Below are 21,120 nucleotides of genomic sequence, written 5' to 3' on the forward strand. Positions count from 1 at the left end.
TTCACTTTAGCAAGGCCCCATTATATCGATGATTGTGTGGCAACAGTGGACAAGAAGGTGACCCATGACATGGCCAGCAAACTTTTGGCAAATTTCACCGTGGAGGAGGAGGAGGTTGTAGTTGCCCTCAAACAAATGGCACCATTAAAAGCTCCAGGACCGGATGGATATACAGTTGGGTTCTACCAACAACATTGGAGTACCATAGGTCCTGAGGTATGTGAAGCAGTCTTAAATTTTTTCAAATATTCTGTTATGGAACCTGTTGTTAACTCAAAACACATTGCTTTGATTCCAAAAAATAATAATCCCAAGAATGTTTTGGATTATAGGCCTATTAGTTTATGTAATGTAATGTATAAGATTATTTCAAAAGTCTTAGCTAATAGGCTCGAAGAGGTTTTACCTCATGTAATTTCACCCTTTCAAAGTGCTTTCCTTCCAAGGCGTTTAATTACAGATAAAATATTAGCAGCTTACGAAACCCTACATACCATGCATTCCAGAATGTGGGGTAAAGTAAGTTATATGGGAATCAAGCTGGATATGAGTAAGGCTTACGACAGGGTGGAATGGCTTTTCTTGGAATCAGTTATGAGTAAGATGGGGTTCCCTGCAAGATGGATCCAATTGATAATGGAGTGTGTACAAACTGTCACTTATGCCATTATTGTCAATGGACAACCGGTGGGCCATATAATTCCAGAGAGAGGTTTGAGACAAGGTGATCCGCTGTCCCCCTATCTCTTCGTTATTTGTGCTGAGGCTCTTAGCTTCATGCTCAGTAAAGCAGAAGAAAATGGGGTAATTATAGGGGTACCTACATCCAAAAAGGGTCCACGAATTAGCCACCTCTTCTTTGTGGATGACAGTCTTCTCTTTTGTAAGGCTAACTCAGTAGAATGGTGACGACTCACCAAGATTTTAGACAAATATGAGGTTGCCTCGGGACAGAAACTGAATAAATACAAGACCTCTATATTTTTTAGCCGCAATACTAGTGGTGAAAAAAAAGATGAGATTACCAGGCTGTCTGGATTGCAAGCCACAGAAAAATATGAAAAATATCTAGGGCTTCCAACACTGGTGGGAAAATCGATATCAAAAGCCTTTAAGAATATCAAGGATCGAGTGTGGGATCGGTTGCAAAGTTGGAAAGTTCATTTTCTTTCTCAAGCCGGAAAGGAAATAATGCTGAAGGCAGTCATTCAAGCCATCCCCACATATTGTATGTCGGTGTTTCTACTACCGACTACTCTATGTAGGGACATTAATAGGCTTATGCAGAGGTTCTGGTGGGGGCACAAGGAGAATGGGTCCAAAATTCACTGGATGAGTTGGGAGCGGATGAGTATGGCTAAGGCAAAGGGGGGTCTGGGGTTCAGAGATTTGGTTTTATTTAATAAAGCACTCTTAGCAAAACAAATATAGAGATTGGTACAAATGCCGGAATCTTTGGTGGCAAGGATTGTTAAAGCTAAATACTACCCTATGATGACGGTTATGGAAGCTCAAGTAGGGAAAAGGCCATCTTTGGCTTGGAGGAGCATAATTTTAACAAAGGAAATCATAAAGAAGGGGGCAATATGGAGGGTAGGGAATGGGAAAGATATTCGGGTGTGGGGTGATTGTTGGTTACCAAGACCAACGACCTACTCTGTTCAATCCCCACCGACAACTCTTGCGGCTAACTCCATGGTGCACGACCTTATTGATGTCACTACGGGGAGGTGGAAGAACAATATAATTTCAGCAAATTTTTTTGAGGAGGAGGCTGCAGTGATCAATAATATACCCCTCAGCCCTCTACTTCCTAAAGACAAATTAATTTGGAGATGTACAGCTAATGAACAGTTTTCAGTCCGAAGTGCTTATCATCTTGTTGTTGAATGGCAAGCCGAGACAAGGGGGGAAGCGTCGAAGCAGGGACAAGGGTGTGAGATGTGGAAAGTGTGCTGGAAATTAAACGTCCTTAACAAGGTGAAAATGTTTTTGTGGAGAGCCTGCCACAACCTTCTCCCCACAAAAGCCAATATGTTCAAGAGAAGGGTGATCAATTCACCAAAGTGCCCGATATGTCATTTAGAAGAAGAAAGTGTGGAGCATCTTATATGGTCTTGCCCATCCGCGTCTGATGTGTGGAGCTACGGACCAAAGAAACTACAAAAGAATAAATGTGGAACTACCAACTTTGTGCAGCTGTTTGAGGAGCTGATTGGGAGATGTGAGCAGCAAGATTTGGAACTATTTGCGGTGGTAGCTAGAAATATATGGCTGTGGTGTAATACAGTTGTCCATGAGGGTGAATTTCTTTCTCCAACTTAAGTATTCATGAATGCATCTGCTGACTTGGAGCACTTTCAGAGGATAAATGCACACTCTGAGGAGCCGGACAGTGCAATTCGACAATCTCAAATGGTCAAATGGCAGCCCCCCCCCCCCCCCCCCGGTGAACGGTGAACGTGATCAAAGTGAATTGGGACGCTGCAATAGACCGGCGAAATTCTAGTGTCGGCCTAGGCTTACTTGCACGGGATGCAGAAGGTAAATTCTTGGTTGCATGTGGGATTAAAAAAAGGATAGTAGTGGAGCCTATAGTGGCTGAAGCACTTGCAGCCCTGCATGCCGTGATTTTTGCAAAGGAGCTAGGATTTTCAAGTGTTATTTTTTAGGGAGATGCTCTAACGGTTGTGAAGGCAGTAAATTCCTATGGAGCCTGTGATAGCATCTATGGTCATTTTGTGGAAGATGTGCAACGGCATATGAATGATTTTTTTTTGTCAAGTTTTGTGCATGTTATGAGGGAAGCAAATTCTGCTGCCCATTATTTAGCAAAGGAGGCTTGTACCCATGTCATTGACAAATGTTGGTGGCATTGTATTCCATCATGTATTGGTGGTATTATTAGGGAGGAGGATATATCCCTTCTCTCCTGATTTGCTCTAATTGAGCTTCAATAAGATTACAAACTTTCTTCGAAAAAAATATACATATTAAATTGACTAAACGTATAACTACATAATAATTTGATTTATATTATTTGTTTCCTTATTTGATTCGGAAATTAATAGTATTTAACTTATTGAATAATTTATTGTTTATATATGGAAAACTATTGAAATATAATTAATGACTGGTTTTTTAAGAAAAAAGCGGTCCACTCTTAAAAAACCGGTTTAGCCTTTAAAAAAAAATGGGTTCACGCCATATGTCGCAATTCTAGACTAGATCTAAAGAGTGATTCGACTCATATATATATATATGTGTGTGTGTGTGTGTGATAAGTGGTGACACTACAAAAAAATTGATGTTTAGTGATTGTTTTTTTTATGATGGTTTAGGCTAAAAACCGTCACTACAAAAGAGGTGTCTAATTCTAGAGTTTCATATTTCCAATTCGTGGGCCACGTAAAAGATAGGTGCATAATCTTCTTCTTTAAAATTGCATATTGGTTGCTTTAAAGTCTGTCATCAATTTGGTTTCTCAAATTTAAATATGAATAATGCAAGGTTTTGCTAGTTTTCATATTTTCGATCTGTTGTGTATGCACTTGTGAAGCTTGTGTTCCACATTGATTAATAGTACTTAATATACATAAGTGGACCCAAGCTCATTAGCTTAGACTTTTGAGCTATAAGTGGTGTTCTAATACGTATATTAATTTACTTTTATTTGGTGTTTCTCTCCCTAACACAATCAATTTGTTTTCAATGTGATCCCCATTGTGGATAAAATAATTAATGATCTGGTTACTATAAATGTTTTTTATGCCATTTATTAATGGTTATTGTGACAGTTTCTCAAGATTTTCTATACATAATAAAAAAGAGAGAGACAACAAACAAATTCTTCAAAAAATGTGAAAACAGAACAAAATGGTTGTGCACAGGAACTCAATTTCACTTGTATGCTCTATCATTCTCTCTTCTAATATGCCTCCAAATCAGCCAAAATTTATATCACTTGAGAGATGTAGGGTTTCTCAACTTATCTGCGAAAGGAAGAATCTTTGTATTGCTAATTTCTGGAATCAAATGGCTTACAAGAACAATAAAATGTAACTATCTGAGACCACTACAGACAACGAGAATCTGACAACAGTACATCTTTTTTATTTTTTTTTATTTTTCTTGTTCAGAGCCTAATGCTTGATCAACGTGTTGGTAAATTATTTGAATTGTCTAGTATTAACCAATATTATTTATTCCAAGAAAAAAAAAGAAGAGTATTAACCAATATTCTTTGACTAAAGACGCACAGTATATCTGTTAAAGTATTAATTAAATTTACTTCTTCTTATCGATCAGCTTAAGCTTAGAATAAATAGTGATTTAACATGATATTAGAGCAAAGATCTTGAGTTCGAACTTTGACTCCATCATTTATCCTATTTCAATATTAAATATTCTAGACTCTAAGAGCCACAAGATTAGCGTTAAATCACCACTTATCCCAAAAGTGGTGATTTAACATAGTACTAAAGTAGAGGTTGTGAGTTTGAACCCTATTTCCGTTAATTCATTTCATTTCAATTAAATATTTCACGTATTTGGCTTCACATATTAGTGTTAAAGTAGTGATTCAATGAATAAATTGAACCTCTTACTATTAGGTTAAACTTTTGAAATAAATGGTGATTTAATCATTAAAAAGTAAGCAAATAATCCTTTAGAATTTAGAAGTTTCTTTTGCAATGATTTTATTTTTATTTTTTTGGTCCAAGCAAGATGCAAGTGGGAAAAAGCGTGTCTCAGCACTTACAAAAGATGGAGATGATTTTCAAATATGTTGCTGTGAGAGTCAAGTGGCTGATCATGATCAGTGACCACGAAGTCTGTTGAATGAGTCTTTGACACCTATTCGATCTCCACAATACAATGAAGTCTGCTAAAGTTAACCATTAAAAAGTAAGCAAATAATCCTTTAGAATTTAGAAGTTTCTTTTGCAATGATTTTATTTTTATTTTTTTGGTCCTAGCAAGATGCAAGTGGGAAAAGGCGTGTCTCAGCACTTACAAAAGACGGAGAAAATTTTCAAATATGTTGCTGTGAGAGTCACGTGACTGATCATGATCAGTGACCACGAAGTCTGCTGAATGAGTCTTTGACACCTATTCGATCTCCACAATACAATGAAGTCTACTGAAGTCAAGCATTAACTCTACAAACTAGAAACTTCTAACCTAGTCATTGGGATATTTTCTATGCCGTCCAAGTTAGTCTTTAATTATTGGTCATTTTCCTCTCAATTTTCAGCATGAAAATCTGGCATCTTAGGTTTAGTCAAACTCCAGAGACTCGAGGTTTAGTCAAACTCCAAAGTCTGATCATGATCATGATCATGACTTTTTGCTTGCCAAATGTCACAGCCATCATTATATAAGGGAAACGAATTTTGTTGTAGAACGACTTGCATTGACGAGGACTGAGGGAGCTAGGGACGACAACAGAAGCAAGAAGATTCTTGTGTTAGGTGAGGGTTAAATACCTAATTCTTTCTAGGGTTTTATCGTTTTATTTTTTGTTTTTTAGGACTTCATTTGGATCATAGGAGGTACGTACCTATGGTTTTGATAAAGACGGAGATAGTACCTCCATTAAAATTCAGTTCAAAATTTAGCAGAATGCCACGTCAACACTAATCAAATATTGTCAAGTGTTATGTAATTAATTTTTTATTATTTTTTAAAATATATATATATACACACACACACAAGGTGTCACTTATTATAAATAATAAAAAGATGTTAAAAAATCAAATATATATATAAAGGAAAAAAAAAATTATATCTATTCTTTAAGTTTTCATATCATTTGGATTTAGTCATTGGATTTTCAATTTAAGTTTTGCCTTAGTTTAAAATATGTTCCTATATCGCTTTATTGTCAAAATTAAAGTATGTTATCTACCACAAGTATCTCATTTAGCACGTCAACATTCATCTCAACAATCCAATGCAATGCCCCATCAATAGAATTGAAATCTTTTGTTACTGTAAGTTTGCTCTATAGGTATGATCATGTTTTGTGTTTCTCTAAGTTTAAGTGTACGTCAAAATGTTTTTTGTTTTGCTATGAATGACTTAGAGCTTTTTGACTTGGCATTGCTTTGGATGTTCATGATGTGTCAAATGAGATATATTGGTAGATGATAAACTGTTAATTTTGATGGTAAAGTAATAAATGAACCTATTTTAAACTTCGCCAGTACCTAAAGAATGTATGTATTATTGACAGGGGCGGAGGGAGGGGGTTGAGAGGGGTCTCCCCTCAACCTCTAAAATTTTTTTATATACTTGGTAGAAAATCTCTTGGATGCCCTGTTGCCCACCCTCAGCCGCAGATCAGGGCAATCGACACCCACTAATAAAACACATAGGGCAACGACTCGAGCAGTGTTGGGATATTGCGAAATTTTTCTGCAACAGAATCTGTGTTTAAGGCTTCTAGGTTAAGGTAATTAGATGAAAAGGGGTAGAAGACAATGACAAACTCTCCCTATACTAACCGCACCGTTTAAATAATTTGTCATTGGACTATTTGGGGACCACTGCAGCTTCTTTTTTTGAACAAGTCAATTGGTCAATGGGCTTAACACGTCAATGGACTACTGCCTTAGCTTTTTTATTTTAACACGTCAGTAGGCCAATACATTTGGCTAATTAAAAAAAAACCTTAAGTGTAGTTCTCAATCAATAATCTCAACTTTAAAAACAAAAGCAAGTATACATTTACATTGAAAAGCAAAATTGTGAATTGCGATTTAGACTTATGCAAAATTCTAAAGTCGTTCTTTCACTTTGCCATTTTTTTTTTCTTAAAGCCTTCAATAATTTAGACCAATTGCTTTTAAAAAATTTAGGTATGTGTTCAAACTTTAATATTGATTAAACTTTTATTTCGATTATTCAATTAAATTAATTTCTTATGAATATATATTTGTTGTTACATGTTTTAACTGTATGAATATAATTGAAGTTATTTGAGATTATGAAGAGCACCAATGATTCCAATAAGTTTCAATCAAATTCTAAGCAAACTTGTGTTGAGGTAGATTTAGTAAATTTGTAAATAGATCATTGCTTAAGAAAAAAAAAATCTAAAATAGAGACTATATTTGAAGGGCACATCTACGTACATAAAAAAGTAAAAACCTTGTCAACCAATTATAAAGACTCGTAAAGGACAACCAAATATGTAACATCATAGGCATAACAAAATAAATTGTATGTTATATTTATATGTTTTAAATAATATTAAATTTTATTGAATTATTTATTTATTTCAGTAGTTATATTTTTTAATTAAATTTTGTTCAGTTTTAATTTTTTATATATATGTGTGTGTGACATTTGTACGTGGGGACAATGTGAGGTGGACGGTATAACGACACCACTAGCCGTGGGATGTTTCAAGCATAGGTGAAAGGAAAACGTTTTGTCAAGTCATACTCATGAAACGTTCTACACGCAAGAATCTTAATTTGTAGCCAAAATCAAAAGATAATGAACTTGAATACTTTTCAAAGAAATTGTTAGAATATATGGAAATGGGCAAAGTTGGGGTTACCATCTTAGGTTTTGCTAGTGGGGCAAAACTATCAGTTGACTTGTCGTTTTGGTAGAGTTGACGCGACCATATATACTTACCATTTGGGAAAAGTTGAAGATGAGAGCTACATATACAAGGTGTAGTTTTAGGACTATGTACTTCATAACCATTTTTCTTCCTGGTTTGGCACATCAAACAAGAAGCATGCCATATTTAAAGCCTTTTCATGTCCTCTTCACCTTGTTTCTTTTTCGTATTTTTTCCACGAATCATGCATGCAACCAAAAAGACCATGACTCTCTATCATCCTTAGCCTTCAACCTTATGTCTTCTCCTCCACTAAATTGGTCTTTCATTGATTGTTGCAAGTGGGAAGGCATTTCTTGTGATCATAAACGTCAAGTCACCCATATTTGGTTACCTTCTAAAGGCCTCAGTGGGAGTATATCTCCCTTTCTTGGAAACCTCACACTTCTCTCCCACCTCAATCTATCCCACAATTCACTTTCGGGTCCTCTTCCCAAAGGATTATTTTCGTCCTTGAATCAACTCAAGGTACTTGATTTGAGCTACAACAATCTATTTGGAGATACTTCTGGTTGGCCTTCCTCCATTCAAATTGTTGACATATCTAGCAATCAATTTAGCGAGACAATCCAATCATCATTCCTTCAAAGAGCATGGAGGTTGACCGACCTCAATGTCAGCAACAATAATCTCGCAGGCCCGATTCCTTCCTTTCCTTGCATCAACTCTTCATTGGTCAAGCTCCTCGACTTCTCCCATAATCTTCATAGTGGCCATATTCCTCTTGGACTAGGGGCATGTTCCAAACTCAAGGTTTTTCGGGCAGGTTTTAATTCTCTCTCTGGATTACTTCCTGATGATATATACAATGCAATGGGGTTGGAAGAATTCTCTTTGCCTTCCAATAATCTTTCAGGACCCATTAGCCGTGACATTGTGAACCTTGCCAAACTTACTTACCTTGAGTTATATCGCAATAACTTGAGTGGCAAGCTCCCAGTAGATATCGGGAAGCTTTCCAAATTAAAGCACCTACTCCTTGATGATAACTCCTTAACAGGTTCTTTGCCCCCATCTTTGGCTAATTGCACAAATCTCTCAAAATTGATCTTACGATACAATTTTCTTGAAGGAAACATCTCTACCTTTAATTTCTCAAGTCTTCATCAACTTACTGCAATTGACCTTTTGGGTAATAATTTCTATGGTAACTTGCCAGTAAGCCTTTACTCATGCAAGTCCTTGACCGCAATCCGTCTAGCCCGAAACCAACTTGAGGGACAAATCCAACCTGAGGTGCTTCAATTAAAATTCTTATCTTTCCTTTCACTTACTGGAAACAGGTTAACCAATATCACATACGCAATCAAGATTTTGATGCGTTGCAAGGCACTCAGTGCAGTCCTTGTTGGAAAGAATTTTCTACATGAGGCAATGCCAAGTGATGACACTATAGTTGGTTTTGATGGATTTGAGAATCTCCAACTTTTAAGTTTTGCTGGCTGCCAGCTGATTGGTCAACTGCCTATGTGGCTATCTAGGCTTAAGAGGCTAGAATACCTAAATCTAGGTGGCAATCGTATCACGGGTTCAATTCCTAATTGGTTGTTTACTCTTCCAAGGCTCTTTCGTTTAGAATTAAATGAAAACCTCATTTCAGGTGAATTTCCAAAGGAATTTTGTGGATTGCAAACATTAAGGTCACCAAAGGCTCTAGTAGACAATAATCATTGGGATTTACCAATATTTACTGGCCTCGATCCTTCTTCATGGCGCAATTTTCTCTCAAGCATGCGACCAGCAATTGCTGTTGGCAACAATAATCTTAGCGGCAAAATCCCAATTGAGATCGGTTGTTTGAAGCTTCTTTCTGAGTTGGATCTTAGTTATAACAACTTCTCAGGCAGCATCCCAAACCAAATTTCAGAGCTCACAAACTTGGAAGTATTAGACCTCTCAGGAAATCGGTTGTCAGGCGAACTTCCAGCATCACTGAGTAGTCTTCATTTCTTATCTCAATTTAGTGTTGCAAACAACAATTTGCATGGACCAATACCATCAGGCACTCAGCTTCAGAGTTTTGATGCCTCTGCATATGAGGGCAACCCTGAACTTTGTGGCCCCCCTCTTCCACATGAGTGCACACATATTGTTAGCAACAAGGGAGACATTCGGGATGAGGACAATGGGCATAAAGTCCCATGGTTTCCAATTATTGTGGTTCTTGGCTTCATTACAGGTTTCTGGGGAGTTTGTGGTCCATTAGTTCTTAACTATAAGTGGAGAGTTGCATATTTCCAATTCATGGACGATGTAAAAGATAGGTGTATAATCTTTTTCTTTAAAATTGCATACTGGTCGTTTTAGAGTCTGTTATCAATTGGTCATTATAGAGTCTGTCATCAATTTGGTTTCCTGAATTTCAATTTGAATAAATTAAGGTTTTATTAGTTTTCATATTTCCAATTTGCATTCAATGTAATCACCGTCTTTGAGAAAATTAATTAATCTTGATTACTTTGTTTGTCATGCCATTTAATGTAGATCCGCGATGACAAGCCCCAACTTATTTGGTAATTATATGTTGCACAGCTTTCCGATGCATATAATAAAAAGAGTGACAACAAACAAATTCTTCAAAAAATGTGAAAACAAAAGAAAAAGGCAGTGCTCAGGAATGCAATTTCACTTGTATGCTCTATCATTCTCTCTTCTAAACCTCCAAATCAACCAAAATTTTCAACTATCAAAAGGCATCTGATTAGTAGACTGATTGACTTTATAAATTTAAGTCAAAGATCTCATTATCCATCAAGAAACATATGAATTAAGGAATTTCAAAGAGTTAAATTAAGGGTGAAATTAAGGGTAAAAAATTTTAAAATGATTTCCAGATTATGAAAGTGAACTTAGCTTTTGAAATCTAGAAAATTTGTCTACTTAATGAGATTACAAGTGAAGAACCATTCCAATTCCATTTCTGCTAGGGTTGCATTGCCAATTTTCCGAATATTCATTAGGCTCTGAGTCAACCAAATTGTTGTTTCCCTTGATGACACAGCTTCTTCTTCACCAAAAGGTCTCAACACTCCTACAAGTTCCTCAAGCCTTTCCTATTTTAGTAAATCTGAACAGATCTCTAGTAGTGACTCCAGACCTTCTGCTCTTTGCTAAGTTTGGGGGTCCCATTCAATCATTGTTTCATCACCCTGATCCAAAGTCAGTGTACTCATGGATGAGATGTCACTAGAACCTCCATTCAATTCATAAATATCTTCTTTCCCAATTTGCTTAGTAGAGATAAGACCATTTTCCCTTGCATTAAATTCATTTTCACATGGAAGTGTGACTTTACCTTCTAATGATGCATTTTCAGTGGAAGCATTAGTCAGATATGAGCTAGGGTTTATTGTAGAATGTGAAGAGCATCTTGGCTTAGAGGAACACCCTTGTTTCCTATCTGCATGTGCTGACAACATACCACTACAAGAATATATTTTTTTGGTCACGGACCACTAGTAACATGTCGATGGTGTTCACATGTTACTAAAGCTTAGTAACGTGTCGATGGTAACGTCTTTGACGGGTTAAAAAATTGGTCGTAACTACTTGAAATTTTGTAATGTGTCATATTCTGACATGTTACCATTTAGTAACTGATGTGGTATTTTTGTGATAAAAAATATCAATTATAAAAGTACCCATTGCAATAGTACGAATCCCGTAGGATAGGGCTATATTAAGGGTGTCGATCCTCAAGGACTACAAGGATTTTATTATCAAAATTTGAAAGATTAAAATTAACTTAATTCCAAAGAGAATGATTTGTTTGTGTTAATTTAAAGTGCATAAAATAAACGGAAATAAAGAGAGTAAATATATGAGAGAGAGAGAGAGAGAGAGTAAGGTATTGACTTCACCACTATCCGTACATCAATGGTTAACCAAGATGTTAGAGAGAGAAGATGGTGAGGAGATGGGTGGGGCCCATGGGGGAATGCATTAGAGCAAACCTCTTAGCAATTTCTTTCTTAATATAAGCAACCAATTAGATCTTTCTTAAAATATTTTGATGTCAACCTAACACTAACAGCCGTCCATTTGTTGCAAAAAAAGGATGATAAATAATGATTTATGTTGGGTGGGTTTGGAATTACGATTTTGTAAGAATAATTTAAGATATCGCAAAATGTAAGATAGGGCTCCTGCCCCGCTAACCGCTAACCGCTAACCAATTTGGTAGGCGATTATTAAAAAATCGCTAACTGCAGGGCGGTTGCAGTTAGCTGTTTTAGGTGTAAGGCAAAGCTGTAATAACCGCTAACTGCTTTCATTTATATATAATAATATAATATATATTAAATATTTTATATTTATAAAATATATAATAAAAATCCAAAACATTGGTTGGCCAAAAAAAAAACATGTTTTTTTCCATATTTTTTTGGAACAATTTGACCTTAAACCCTTAAAATAAGCCCAAAAAATAGGTCAATCCCTTAAAATAAGCTAATTAAAGGCGCAAACCACTTAAAACCCCCAAACGCCCATATAAAAAAAGCTAAATAGGAAAAAAAAAATCAGTGATTTCTATAAGCAGGCTATGGGGTACTTATTTGAAAATGCACAAATTTAAATCAAAATCATGATAACAAATATTTGGTAAAAAAAAAAAATATTTTTTAACATGTTTTAGCCTTTGTGATTTTAAAAAGTAGTGATTTCAAAAACGAAATTTTTAAAATTGCACTTATTGAAACCACAATCCCAAATAGACCATAAGTAGAGGGAATAATGATTTACATAGATATATTGTAAATTTGGATTTATATTTCGAAAAGTGCGATTTTAAAATGTACTATTTGAAAATGCAATTAATTATTTGGCAAAATTGCTATTTTGCTTTTAAAATTACAATTTAGCCCTGAAAATTGTACATTTTTTAAAAAAAAAACGCAAACTAATTAATTAGTTAGTTTCAAATTGTTTAACTAATATATCTTAACTGTCTCATTTAATAAAGCATTACAGAATTTTTTTTTGGCTGTGTATATATAAATTAAAATTTACAACGCCATCACAATATGATCAAGAAATTCAAACAATATATGTCAAACTATATATATTGAACTTTAGAATTGTTTCTCGGTTTCAACATTTATAGAAAAATTTAACAAAAGCCAAAAAAAAGTTATAATATTTACACGCATGGCCTAAAACTAAATAATCAATTTGAATTGTTTGTGACTTATTTGCAGTTTATAAGCCATAGAAAAAAATTAAACCGTGTCTAATAAGAGGTTGAGAGTATTTAATTAAGAATATTAAATTGTGCTATTTAATTTGCTTAATTTATGAGATTGCGATTTCAAAAAGTGGGATTTTAAAATGTACTGTTTGAAAAAGTGATTTTTAAAATAGAGTTAAGTGTTTAGCAAAATCACGATTTAACCTTTAAAATTATGCCTTTTAAAAAAAAAAAAAACAGATTCTTATCTGCCATTTGAAACTCAGAAAAATTTGCGTTTTCAAATTGCAATTTTTAAAAAACGTAATTCCAAACAATCAATAATACGTACAATATCCCAATTAGTTAGTTTGAAATTGTTTGACTAATATATCTTAATTGGTTCATTTAATAAAGTATATATATATATCTTAATTTGTCATATATATCTTAATTTGATCGGTTAATCAGTTTGGAGATAGAAATCTTATCACCAATTATTTTAATGTTTATCTTTTGTCCAACTCTTTTTGAAATTCACCAATATTGGATATTTAAGAAGAAAAAATAGCAATTTCTTTTTTTTTTTTTTGAAATCAAAAAATATAGCAATTTCTGAGAGTGAATAAATGATTAATATCAATATTATAATTGATAATTAAACATGTTTGTTTCTGAATATAACTCTTAATTATAATCTGAAGTGGATTTTATATTCAAATACAAGTCTACATAGAAGAGATGAGAGTACTCTACAACTCTCAACCCATATATATATATGCGCTTTTATAGAATTCTTCTTCAGTAGCCTTGCCGCAGAGAGAGAGAAGTCAAATTATCATGGAGATTGTTGAGAATGGGAAGCAGAATATCAAGAGAGAGCAAGCAGTTGCCGTCGACGACGCTGCTGCAGATGATCAACCCTCTCTTTGCGGTTGTCTGTACGACTTAGGCGACATAAGTAGTGGCCATGGAACGAGACAGCTAATTGAGGAGTACTTGAAGCCCAAGCTGTTTAACCAGCCCCTCCCAAAAGACCTGATAATTAACGACATCGACATATATCTCCACAGCCCTGAAATTCTTGCAGGTACGTTCTTCTTCAATTCAAACAAAATCCCTCTTCTTCTTCTTCGATCTTTTTGTTTTTGTTTTGTTTTTCTAATGAATTGTTGTTAACATTTATATATTGAAGAAACGTACAAACATTGTGGAGTTGAAGATGAAGATCGAATTAAGGAATGGTACTATTTTACTCCAAGATATCGAAAGTACCCAAATGGAAGTCGTCGTCCAAGGCGATTAGCGGGTGATGGATACTGGAAGGCAACTGGAGCTGAGAGGCAAATTAAAGATAAGGAAAACACCATTATTGGGTTTTGGAAAACACTGATTTTCTACAAAGGAGAACCTCCAATGGGTCAGAAGACCAACTGGATTATGCGTGAATATAGGCTCAATAATCCTTCTCCTCTCAGACCAACCAATCATGACATCATGAGAGTATGTTACTTTTCTTAATTTCTTTAAGCTTTATTTTATTTCTAACTTTAATTTGTTAATTTCTCTGACCAATTAAATTTTGTTGTATTATCCATGCCTGCCAGCTGGACGACTGCGTCCTATGCAGTATCTATCAGAAAGTGGGAGTAGTGATCAAGGCAGCTAAATCCACATCTTTGTTGAATGGTGAACCGCAGCAGTCCCCAATTCATGTCTGTACGTGAATTCTCCACATCTTTGCCATCTCGCAACTCAAATGGTGCTTGGGCCCCGCAACTTCCGATCTTCTCTGCAAATGAATCATAAGTTGTATTCGATGATATGCCTACATTTTAGGAAAATTTAGGAGGTTAATTTTGGTTTAACATTTTTGTTTTTTAATTTTTTTTTTTTTTTTGAAATGGGATTCGAAGATTATAGGGATTTTTTTTTTTTTTTTTTTTCTGTTTAACATTATATATCTAATAGGGATTTTTGTTTATTATTATTATTTTTTTTTGGAAGAAAGTCTAAACGTCCATCTTCCTTCCTTCACCCATCTAAATTTTTTTAAAAATAAACAATTTGAATTTTGAGGACTCACAGAATGCCTTTTATAAACTCATAAAAATAATAAATGCAATTTTATTTTTTTTGGTGTTACTAAGCTTTCGTTTTCCTTTTTTATCCTTCTCCCGTTTGCTTTTTTTCTAATTGGATGTTATTATATTTCATATCTTGTGTGCAGGCTACCTTGTTATTCAAGCACCCGCTACCTCAAAGAATAACAAAAGCCTTAAGCCTACCATTATTAACTAAAATGAAAGAGGAAGGAGAAGTTTGAATACCTTGAATTATTAAAGTTTGCATTTCCACTTAATAAAAGAATGGAATTCCTATTTTCTTTGGCTTAGGAAATTGGTTTTTATCTGATTCAACTGGAATTTCTATTTTATTTGCTGCCTAGCTACTACTTGATACAAGTGAAACTTCGGTGGAATTAAGGTTCGGCCATTGTATTTAAACGCCGTGAGGCGCCTCATAGTTTAGCCTCTTAAGGCATTAGTTTTTTAACGAGAAATTAATAACTACTATGATCACATCTAGTTTTCATAGATCTCAATCCACATGATTTGAAGTGTATCTCATCTTTCGATAACTAATTGCAACTTTACCAGAAGGAAAATGATATCGTCACAACACACACCCAACCTAAACCCAACTTCTCTCCTACGTGTTATTTAAAAAATAAAAAATAATTCAAAATTGAATTCAAAACAACACCTTCTTTGTCTTCACCCAAAACCCATGAACCCTTTCCCTCTCCCACTCTCCTTCCCTTGCTCACCCTCTCTCTCACTTAACCGGCGACTAGTCTCTCTCTCCTCCACCAGCCACCGACGACGAAGGTCTCTCTCCTCCACCGGCGTTGAAGAATGCTCTCTCTCTCCTCCACCCGCAGTAAGTAGTCAATCTCTCTCCTCTTCAAGTTTTTTTTAGGTTAATTTGTTAAACACCTCCAAACCTGCAAAATCTAGGGTTTTTCTTTGATTTGGGTATTTCTTTGATTTGGGCTTTTATAAGGATTTTGGTATTTATGAACACTATTGAGGTTCTTGAAGAAGGTTGAAAGATTTTGGGTATGCAAGCCTTGGGGGCCGGCTTGGGGTAGTGGTTATTCTTGAAAAAAAAAATAGCCACAAAGAGAGGGATGCCAACCTTTTGTCGTTGGCAATGTGGGTGCAAGCCAAATTTAACAAAGGAGTTGAGTGATTTTGATTAAGAAATTATTCTCCAAACTTGCTTTACAGTTTACACAAATGAAAAAAAATAATAATAAAATAAAATAAAAGTCCAATAACCGAAAACTCTTTAATTTACACCAATGACAAACGACAAGAACATAACCTTGTGATTGAATTTGCCCATTATTTGTGATTTTATTGAAATTTATTTATCGCTTGCATTGCAGGCATGAAAAGCTGAATAATGAGGTGAAATATTTGAAGGCTAAGTTGGAGATTGAAGCAACCCGGCTGGTATGAGATGCAAGTGAAAGTTTTGAAGACACATCGTCAACTTTTTGCGTTTTTCTAGATTTTTTTATTGTTTTTGTAGTTGTGTTTTTTGGGCGACTAAAATGTGTACTATAAACGTTTAATTTCTAGTACAAATGTTTAATTTCAAAATGTTTACTATAATTGGTACGTTCGGATTTGTGTTGGGTCTCATTATGAACCTTTTCTTGCCATTGCTGTTGAGGGTTGATCCTGTCCCAAGAGTGGAGTTTCGGTTGTCCTGTACTGGGTGAAACCCTTCCTTTCTTGAAGCCTCATCCTTCTCATTCTATGGGGGGCTTCTGGTCCTACAACTAATTAATTGTTGATTCCATTTGTTCTAGATCTTCACTATGCCAAAAGGGATAAAATAAAAACAGCAAAGAGAGAAGATAAGAAAAGAAAAGATTTATGTAAGTCGACCACTAGACTTCCGATCCAAAAATCATATCCGATACTTGGAAGTAAACGCCTAAATGGTCTCAAATTATAGAACAAGTCGGACAAGTAGACTTCCATAAATCAGATCCATATCCAGATCAATCCAAAAAGACAACCAATGGAAGACATTGCATAAAAACGGCAAAGTTACATGACCATTAGAAGAAATTACATGATCATTTCCCAAAAAGACAAAGTTACATGACAATATCTCAAAAAATATGCCAACATCACATTGCATTAAATTTTACATGCTCTTGGACATAATGACATGTATTAGAGAGCGGATACTTGAAAGCTCATCACAAATAATCATAGGTAAGCATTGTCGCTGATTGAGTATGGTAGAAACTTCATTGAAGATAGGCTGTACATGCATTGCAATCATTGGGTCTGTTGGAATTATAGTATTGGCGACGCCTATCATCCAACCAAATGTGTAGGGTATGTTGATATTGATACCGTAGGTTAGATATGGCAAAAGGTGAAGCAATACTACTTGACTCAATGGAAGAGGATATATAGGCAAGATATACGGTAGATCAACCTAAATAAGAAATTGAAAAAAAAAGAAAATTTTTAAAAAAATGTAAGGCAACCTAGTTTTAATATATATATATAAACCTGAGAGCATAGCCAGTATATAATAGACACATCAGATATTCAGAAGGCTGCGACGAAGGCTTCTTCATATTTGTGTTGGATGATCAATTTTGACAACTCAAATATTGGATCAACCATTGTTTCCGCCACATTGATAGAACCCTAGATAATAAATAAAACAAATGAAAAATAATATTTGAGGAAATGATGTGCACCCAAAATCATGTAAATCGTCACATTAATCACTCGAGTTGTATGAGGCAATGAAGTTTGGGAAGTGTTGAGACCATCTTCCGTTGCTTCAGAATTCTACAATTAATAAATATTTGTGTAAATTCTACAATTAAGAAAATGATTGATTTTCAAGTAAATTGATAAGGTTGCGTACCTTTTTTTTTTTTTTTTTTTTTTCCCCTTCTTGTTCACAGCGGAGTCACTTTGTTGCTTATTTCGTCCTTGGGATTTCTTACCTTATGACTTATTAGCCACTTTTTCTATCACTGAGGCCTTACCTTGTGACTTTTTGGTCACATTTTCTATAGCTGGGACCATTTGTAGTACGGGTGGCCTTCCTTTCTTTCTAGCCTTTACCGGAGTAAGCACCATTTCACCTTGCACCGTGGTGCCCTCATTACTTAGAATGACTTCATCACAAGTTGGAATTACTTCATCACATTGATTGGGCGCAACATACGTTAAGGCATGATATTTCTCCTTTAACATATCAACATTTTTCATTGCTTCCATGAAATGTTCCTTGTTATTGGATGTGAGCGATGCTAATTCTTCACAATTCTTGCAAAATTTGTCATATCTCTGGGCGGTAGAGTTATTAACCAACACATCACCACTACTCTTAATTCTCGAATGTTTTCGACTTATATCCTTCCTCCATCTATCAAGAATATATCTTGGTGGCAACGTTGTAACTTTGTTCGTAAATAGAACATCAATGGAATGTCTGCATATTATTCCTTTTAATTCAAACAATGCACAAGTACACTTCACTTCAAATTCATCATTGTTGACGAAAACATCAAATGTTTTGTTGATGTTTCCATCTGTTTCAATCACTCGATAAGTAGAAACAACACCTTCACTCTTAAGAACACAATTATTAACATACAAACATGGCTTAAATTCGCCTTGAATGCGACAATGTAACATGGATTACCATTTGGTCTCTTCTTAATAACTTTTTTTAACACACCAAAACCAACTTTCTTAGCATACGCCTTATAATAGGAAATAACTTCTTCATGTGAATTAAAAGTCATTAACTCAACCATTTCTTCCATTTTTTCATTCTCACCGATCATCCTTGGTTCTTCAACTCTTTCATTCCCACCACTCATCTCTGTTTCTTCAAATTTTTCATCCACATCCAACTCTTCATCTGAATAAGTGATCATTAATTCATTTGGTTTTTCAACTTCTTCATCCACATCTGTCAAAAAGGGATACAAAGTTAAAAGCCATCTAGAGGAGTAAAAGCGAAATGATAACCCAAACAAAAGATTAAAAGTCTAACCTATTTGAGGGCAATCTTGCTCGAACAAAGCTTCATCATTTGGAATACATGTATATAAAGATTCAACTTTGCCGTTTTTGTCCATTTATGCAGCCACAATGAGTAACTTTTTCACTTACCTAATGCATAATTCAAAATATTATTGTATAAACTAACCATAAACCAATAAACCAGAATAAATTAACATGATGTAATTAGTGCTTGCTGTTAAACTTAACAAACCATAAACAAGAATAAATTAAGAAAAGAAAACAGAAGGAGCATTAATAAATTAAACTAGCGGAATATATATATATATACACGGTTTGGTGTAATCTGTAGTGTAATATAATTAAGAGCTTTTTTTTTTTTTTTTTTTTTTTCCAGGAATAACTACTGCCTTAGGGCTTGCATACCCAAATCTTTCAACCTTCTTCAAAGAACTGTGTTCATAAATACCAAAATTCTTCTAAAAGCCCAAATCAAAGAAAACCCTAGATTTTGCAGGTTTGGAGGTGTTTAACAAATTAACCTAAGAAAAACTTGTAGATCGAGGAAACAGATTGACTACTTACCGCCGGTAGAGGAGAGAGAGAGCGTTCTTCAACGCCAGTGGAAGAGAGAGACCTTCGTCGCCTGTGGCCGGTGGAGTGAGAGAGAGGGTGGCCAGAACCTTACGCCGGTGGAGTGAGAGACGCCGATGGCTAGAGTGAGAGAGAGGGTGAGCAAGGGAGGGAGAGGGTTAATTTGTGGGTTTTGAGTGAAGACAACGAGGCTGATGTTTTGAATTCAAGTTTGATTTTTTTTTATTTAATTTTTTTTAAATGACATGTATGAGAGAAGTTGGGGTTGAGTGTAGGGCCGGCAATTTTGACACGACCCGCAAATCCGACACGAACACGACACGAAAAAATAGGTATTGGGTTTGGGCTAATCGGGTTCGGGTCGTAATCGGGTCTACCCGATTAAGACCCGGAAATTTCGTGTCTGGCGGGTCGACCCGCCAGACACGATTACTGTGCGGGTCTGGCGGGTCGACCCGTCAGACCCGGTTTTTTTTTTCCTTTTTCCTGGACCCGCCAACCCGGTTTTTTTTTTCTTGGTTTTTTTCTGGACCCGGGTCAGCAGCTCACGCACCCGGTTTTTTCTGATTTTTCCGTGCCAGCAGCTCACGCACGGGTCTCTCTCGCCTCAGTCTCCTCAGAGTCAGACTCCTTACTTTACTCTTTAGTTTCTCTTCTTGTTGGTATAGTGGGAAAGGAAGGGGATGGATGATGTGTTTCCATATGGGCCCACCATGTTCCATCCAGTTGCAGCAAAAATAGGAGGAAAGCAGGAGATAAAATGACATGAATAAGTGGTTTGAATGGTGTCAAGGTAATCGCTGATTCGCTATGAATAGTTACAAGATACTTTTTCATCCTTCCCAAGTTCCCAACAAAAGTTTGTATAAGAAAAACAACCCCTTCGTCATTTTTTTTCTAATTTTTTTTTTCCATCCTTCCTATTCATTCCTCTTACTTTTCTAGCCCCCCTACCAAAAAGACCCTAAAATTGGAGGTGTTTCAGGCATCTTTTAGATGTTTAGCTGGTATAAGTGGACTATTTTAATAAATGAACTTACTTGTTTTAACTTTTAACTTTTAAGTTTAGGTGAAATTATGAGTTTAGTAATTTATTTTGGAGTACAATTTGTCAATTACGGTCACTTTCCAATTTTTTTTTTTTTTTCTTATCCTTTATTAAAACCTTTAATCTCTTAGAAGTTAGAACTCAATTTTTTGCATTGACTATATTGATGTATTAGTATTATTATTACAATTTTGAATTTTATTTTTTTAAAAAAAGAAAAAATTATAGTTTAGGGTAATCGGGTCGTGTCGGGTCGTGTCGGGTCGTGTCTACCCATTTATACCCGGTTATTTTAAACGGGTAAAACGGGTCGTGTCGGGTTACCCGATTATTTTCGTGTCATAATCGTGTCAACCCGATTACCCGTTTAGCTAAACGGGTCGTGTCTGGGTATAGGCTAATCGTGTAACGGGTACCCGCGGGTCTAATCGGGTCGTGTATGGGTACCCATTTTGCCACCCCTAGTTGAGTGTGTGTTGTGGTTGTATCACCCCTCTTACCAGAAACAACAGTACTTTAATTTTCATAATCAAGGAATGATAATAAAGAATCACACTCTTCAAGAAAGGTAATACTTGAAATGGTAAAA

The 21,120-nt window shown here is 35.4% G+C and overlaps 1 protein-coding gene and 1 pseudogene across 1 annotated transcript; both read left to right on the forward strand.

Annotated features, from left to right (window-relative positions):
• The first annotated feature begins 7,738 nt into the window (after positions 1 to 7,738).
• Positions 7,739 to 9,971, forward strand: LOC132163763 (tyrosine-sulfated glycopeptide receptor 1 pseudogene; annotated as a pseudogene).
• A 3,675-nt stretch (positions 9,972 to 13,646) lies between these two features.
• Positions 13,647 to 14,533, forward strand: LOC148583974 (NAC transcription factor 32-like). The gene is made up of 3 exons (XM_088519075.1): positions 13,647 to 13,896; positions 14,002 to 14,309; positions 14,414 to 14,533. The coding sequence occupies exons 1-3, from the start codon at positions 13,647 to 13,649 to the stop codon at positions 14,531 to 14,533; spliced, it is 678 nt and encodes a 225-aa protein (XP_088375201.1).
• Positions 14,534 to 21,120: the final 6,587 nt, after the last annotated feature.

This window comes from Corylus avellana, chromosome 8 (genome assembly GCF_965113065.1).
Source record: "Corylus avellana chromosome 8, dhCorAvel1.hap1.2, whole genome shotgun sequence".
Taxonomy (NCBI): Eukaryota; Viridiplantae; Streptophyta; class Magnoliopsida; order Fagales; family Betulaceae; genus Corylus; species Corylus avellana.

Coding starts and splice junctions, on each gene's coding strand:
- LOC148583974 (XM_088519075.1), top strand. CDS start 13,647: ATGGAGATTGTTGAGAATGGGAAGCAGAATATCAAGAGAGAGCAAGCA. Junction 13,897..14,001: donor CAGCCCTGAAATTCTTGCAG/GTACGTTCTTCT, acceptor TATATATTGAAG/AAACGTACAAACATTGTGGA. Junction 14,310..14,413: donor CCAATCATGACATCATGAGA/GTATGTTACTTT, acceptor CATGCCTGCCAG/CTGGACGACTGCGTCCTATG.